The sequence below is a fragment of the Dipodomys ordii genome, unplaced genomic scaffold, assembly GCF_000151885.1.
Source record: "Dipodomys ordii isolate 6190 unplaced genomic scaffold, Dord_2.0 Scaffold3, whole genome shotgun sequence".
Lineage (NCBI taxonomy): Eukaryota > Metazoa > Chordata > Mammalia > Rodentia > Heteromyidae > Dipodomys > Dipodomys ordii.
Genome location: NW_012267219.1, coordinates 29,134,658 through 29,140,342, shown reverse-complemented (window position 1 = coordinate 29,140,342; position 5,685 = coordinate 29,134,658). Strand labels below are relative to the sequence as shown.

Genomic DNA, 5,685 nt, shown 5'->3' with positions numbered 1-5,685 from the left:
TCAGCCACTGCTGTAGAGATTTCCAAGTATTTTGCTCTCTTCTTTTTTATTGTTCTTATTCTTGATTATTAATTTTCCAGGACATATTCGTGTAGGGGCATTGTATAATTACTCAGTAATTGTTCTCAGAATGCTGTCAAAGGTCTAACATTTTAATTCTGCTCACTTAGATTCCCTTAGGTGCAACCCAGTCAAAAAGTGAACTTTTAATAAACTTTTTCACGTTGCAAACAATTCAGCAGCAAAAAAAGTGAGCAATCAATTCTTGTAAATAACTATCACCAGGCAAGCGTTTCAAATCAAAAAAATACTTGTAGAGGCAGTATTCTTCTTCTCCCCCCCCCAAAAAAAATGCCTCCCAGGTGAGTCATGGCACACTGTGCTTGTGTGATTCTGACCACAGGCAGCCCTTGCCCCCGGTAATCAGAATAATGGCAAACAGAGCCGAGGCATGGAGCACATTTTAATTTGACGTTTTAAAAAATACCATCTAAGGAACCCCTTTATTTTGGTTACAATACTGCCGAGGGGTGGTGATTCTGCCAGTGTGTGAACCTCCCTTCCAGCTAAAGCTGTCATTTGGCTCCTTCCAATACTACAGTGATAACAGTTCAGAAGTGCTCCCTCTTAAGCAGGAACGTTCAATTAGGCAGAATTTGAGGTTTGATTTCCTTTTCCTTTTTTTTGCCTCTCTACTTTAACTTTTAAAATAAGTGATTTTTTTTTGCTGAGGGTGTTCATAATTAAAATGACAAACTCAAATTAAAAGATTACGGTATGTAGTCAGAACGTTAATGAGCAGATAATGTTTATCATTTTAAGCAATTTTGAAACATTAAGGCCTGTTGGACCTTTGTCTGGGAGGAAGGGTGTTTCTTTAAGAAGGTGTTTTATTTAGTTCACAGACAATATTTAGGCACTCTTAGTGGCTGCCAGACTGTAAACATTCTCCTGTTAAGCAAACAGGTAACCAACCACTACAAAACCTGTCATAGGTAGAAGCATTCAAGAAGCTGTCATTTGGCAGCCTTTTCACATTATATTTACTTAATATTAGAAACAGATTTTGCACATTTAAGATCCAGGCTTCTAGCTTTACCTCCCTCAGTGACATTCTATTGTCTATGTGTTAAACATCTCATAATGCTTTTCTTCAGGGATTTATCCCTCCTCATTGGTTTAAAGATATAAAGAAAATAGGTTCCTACATTTCCTCCTAAATGTACTCTCATATGAGAGCATATGAGTATATACTCTCATGAGTATATGAGATAGAAACAAAACCAAATTCAACTTGACTCAATTATATTTGAAATATTAACTTAGGCGATCTTAAACACATTCCTTTTTATATTGCTCCAGTCATTATTTCAAAAAACAATTATATGTTTTTAAAAGAAGAGAATGCCAAGTATTTGAAACTATTAGGCCAACATTCTTCACCCCAATGTTTCCATTTTCCCTCCCTCATCCTTTATCTGAAATGTGAATTTTATATGTGTACATCAAACACACACTTGAACATACAAATGCAGAAACTATTCATGGTTAAGTTTGGTAGGCTTTCCCCTTTATGGAAAGCCTTATGGGTCTTTGGGGTTACCTTGATTGTTGCAGATAGACTGAGCTCCCAAAGGATTGGTCTTGAATGACATATGCGTTTCTGTCCTTAGGACTGAATGGAGTAGCTGGAGCAAGTTTCCGCTGTGAAAAAGCCTGCAACCCTCGTATGGGGAATCTGGCTTTAGGGAGAAAACTGTGGGCAGACACCACCTGTGGTCAGAACGCTACGGAGCTGTACTGCTTCTACAGCGAGAATGTAGATCTCACTTGCCGGCAGCCCAAATGTGACAAGTGCAATGCTGCCCATCCTCACCTGGCTCACCTGCCATCTGCCATGGCAGACTCATCCTTCCGATTTCCCCGCACATGGTGGCAGTCTGCAGAGGATGTGCACAGAGAAAAGATCCAGTTAGATCTGGAAGCTGAATTCTACTTCACTCACCTAATTATGGTGTTCAAGTCTCCCAGGCCTGCAGCCATGGTGTTAGACCGCTCCCAGGACTTTGGAAAGACATGGAAGCCATACAAGTACTTTGCAACTAACTGCTCAGCCACCTTTGGCTTGGAAGATGATGTTGTCAAGAAGGGAGCCATTTGTACCTCTCGATACTCCAACCCATTTCCGTGCACTGGAGGAGAGGTAAGGACACCTGTTTAACTCTACACTGTAAGTAAATAAGCTAGAAAAATGTTACCAGCCCACATTTTTTTTAAAGCATGAAGCTATACTTGTAGCAACATGAATGAAATTAGAATTTTTCATGAGCTTTATTTGTCATAAATTATTCCTCACCCTGTGACAAGGATGTGCAGACATTTTCAAGCAGGCTGCCCATTGGCCTGGGTTTCAGTTAGAATTCTAAGATTCCAATTTTTTTTTAGCTGAAGAATAGACACATATCATTACTTTGCTTTAGAAGTTTACAAGGCTACTGGTTTCTTCAATTAGCAGGAGTACATACTGTTTCTGAGGGGGGAGAGCTACTGAGATAAGTTTGTTCCTGGAGCCACAGTGATATATTCCTGATACTGTTTTCATATAAAAAGGAAGTAAATAAAAACAATGCCAACAGAGGGGAAAAGTCTGTTTGTCAGAAGGATACTTTTGTGTGACAGTAGAGTTTTATCATTGAGATTCCAAGCATTCAGAGCAAGAAATGGAGTCATTTCTTTTAACACAAGCTACTTTTGGGATTCACCTACACATGGGTCCCAATATATATTGGACTTGGGTCTGTCCCTGATCCCATTGCAGCCCATACTCATTTTGCAAAACTGTAATCATCTGTAAGCTTTTTTGTCTTTGCTTAATATTTTCCATTTCCTAAGGGGTAAATGGGCCCCCTCCTTTTTAATAACATAAGTGGAGGTACCTTAAAAGGCTCCCCAGATATATGAGAACATTCAGAGGGAAGTGGATGAAAGGAGATTAACAGACTCTAATACCTTCAGTAAACAGACCAAGAAATAGTGATTCAGAAACAAAGAAGAGGCAATATTCTTTCTAACCCTGGTATGTCATTAATATACAGACTAATAAGTAGTTCTTAACTAGGTATGTGATTTCACACACATACCCAGACTTTGGGGGCATTGGCAAGGTTTGGAGATATTTTTGCTCTGGAAGGGTGGGGGGGAGGGAGGCATAGAAAATGAGAGGTCAAGGATGCTGCTAAACCCTCAGCATTAGCAAGACAGTATCCCTCCTCCATTCTCAACAAGGAATTATCTAGCCCCAAATGGCAATAGTGCTGTGATTGAGAAGCCTGGACTAGGCATTAGGCATATGTCCAATGCACAAATTACAATGGCTACAGACACTAAGATAAGCAATCTTCTAACAGTCATTTATATAACTATTCACAAACTTCCTGGATGGCTGTCATTACTAAACATTGAATTCCTGGTATGTGTCAGGCACTGTGTTCTGTGCTAATTCTGCCTTGGGTTGTGGGGCAGCACTGCTTGCCAGGGATCTGCTGAAAAGATTGCTTTGGGAACTTCTTCCTTCCACTCCCATGAACACATACAGACTTGTACCAGCTACCTGTAGCTCTCTGTGCACCCTGACAAGACTACCAAGAACAATGCTTGCTGGCACCAAACCAAGAAAGGATCCCAGATGTTAGATTTTTGCCTTCTTGGAATTTGATGACAATAGGTAGTTTGCCTTTAAAGAAGGCAGATTTTGCTTCCACTCTAGGTTAGACAACTGTTACTTTAGTCATCTTTAAGTAGCTGCTGGACTTTTATATAAAGGATTCAGTGGGATATCTGCTAAGTGAGCATGCCTGCCATGTGGTTGCCCAAACTGGAGTTTTGCTACTTCATAGACACACAAGCTGCACACTGATGGTTGCCACTTTGCTCCTGGCCCCTGTTTGCTTAATATTGAGAGCCCATTTGTGTTCCCTGTCATGATGGACATTTTTAAAGATACCAGGACAGAAAAGAGACAATAAGTTAGAGCCATTGTTTTCTTAAGTGGAGAACAGTTTGTGTGGAAAACAAGTGAGTGGCTAGAACTCTCAAATTGCTTTGGAATTGATCCACAAATGTGTGTTGGCTCCTCACATCGCAGTGCTACTGGGCCGTGTGCATCAATGAAGCAGCAAAAACACAGTTTTGAGAACCAGATGGCAGGCATGCTCACTTAGCAGATACCAAATTGAACTGATCATAACGGTCCAATACCTACTTTACAATAAAAAAGAAGCAGTTATCTAACCTATTGGAAGCAAACTGTGTCTCCTTTAAAGCCATTGATGACTTCTTGTCATCATTGCTTACATCAGAGTCTAAGAATTCCAAAATTTGTTAGCTATTACAACATACCCTTTCATCTAGTTTATAAGTATTTTTCATTTTAGTTCCTAATTCAACATATTCATGGTGGGTGTGTGGGTGTGTGTGCGTGTGTGTGTTTGTGTGCTGATACTGGGCTTGAACTCAGGGCCTGGGCACTGGGTCCCTTAGCTTGTTTTTTGCTCAAGGCTGACACTCTACCACTTGAGCCACAGCTCCATTTCCAATATTTTCCTGGCTAAGTGGACATAAGACTGTCATAGACTTTTCTGCCTAAACTGGCTTTGAACCTGGATCCTCAGCTCTCAGCCTCTAGAGTAGCGAAGATTGCAGGCATGAGCCACCAGCATTGGGCCAGACTTACTATGTTTTGCCAGTCCTACGGCTTAAACTCAGGGCCTGGGAACTGTCTCTGAGCTTCTTTTGCTCAAGGCTAGCACTCACTTGATGCCACTTCCAGCTTTTTCTGCCTAAGTGCTGCTGAGGAACAGAACCCAAGGCTTCATACATGCTAGGCAAGCACTTAACCACTAAGCCACTTTCCCAGCCCCAGACTTACATTTTAATGGCAAGAATAGCATCCAGTGCCACTTAGTTTCCCCCCATAAGCATACATTAAGTCATAGCAGAATTTCATCCCTTCATAGGATAAGTTTGGGAAATAATCTTTCCTTTCAAAGTTCATCAGTAGAAGAGAATCTTCCTTTAAGGACCACAGAAGCCTCCCAGAAATGTTGCTAACCTGCGTCTATCCTGCCATTTTAGGATCTAAATTAGTGCTGAGCAGCAAATTAAGTTAGCAGTTATAGCTATGGTATCATCTGCCTGTATCTCTGGAAGTTGAGTGCTCCAAAAAATAAGCCAATTAATCTCATTTCAAATAAGAAGTCTCAAATTTCACTGGTGGCATGTGTCTTGTGCCTATAATCTAACTACCTAGGAGGCTAATATCTGGAGGATCCCAGTTTGAAGTGGTAGAGTGCCAGCAGAACAAGTAAGCTGAGCCAAAACCAGGCCCTGGGCTCAAACCCAGTATCAAAGCCTCAAATTTCATTTATTGCTTATTTATAAATCAGAGACTTGTCTTTTCCTGCATTAGACTGCTTATAACTTCTATAGGTATTACCCTACTAGTCAGGCTACCATAAAGACATATCAGACACAATTCGTTTCCAGCTTTGAATTTTGAGATCTTGTAGCTTCATTTTTGAGTAATCAGTCTTCTCTTTTGAGAGAAGATTGTTTTTTGGGTCCAGTTGTGGGGCCTGAACTCTGGGCCTGGGTGCTGTCCCTCAGCTCTTCAGCTCAAGGCTAGCG

The 5,685-nt window shown here is 40.8% G+C and overlaps 1 protein-coding gene across 1 annotated transcript in view; it reads left to right on the top strand.

Moving 5' to 3' along the window:
* The first annotated feature begins 1,664 nt into the window (after positions 1–1,664).
* The window catches only part of Ntn4 (netrin 4), a 93,966-nt gene continuing 89,945 nt past the window's right edge, over positions 1,665–5,685 (top strand). The window contains exon 1 of the mRNA XM_013022589.1: positions 1,665–2,203. Coding sequence (XP_012878043.1) covers positions 1,730–2,203 — 474 coding nt within the window. The 5' untranslated portion in view covers positions 1,665–1,729. The remainder of the gene's footprint in view (positions 2,204–5,685) is intronic.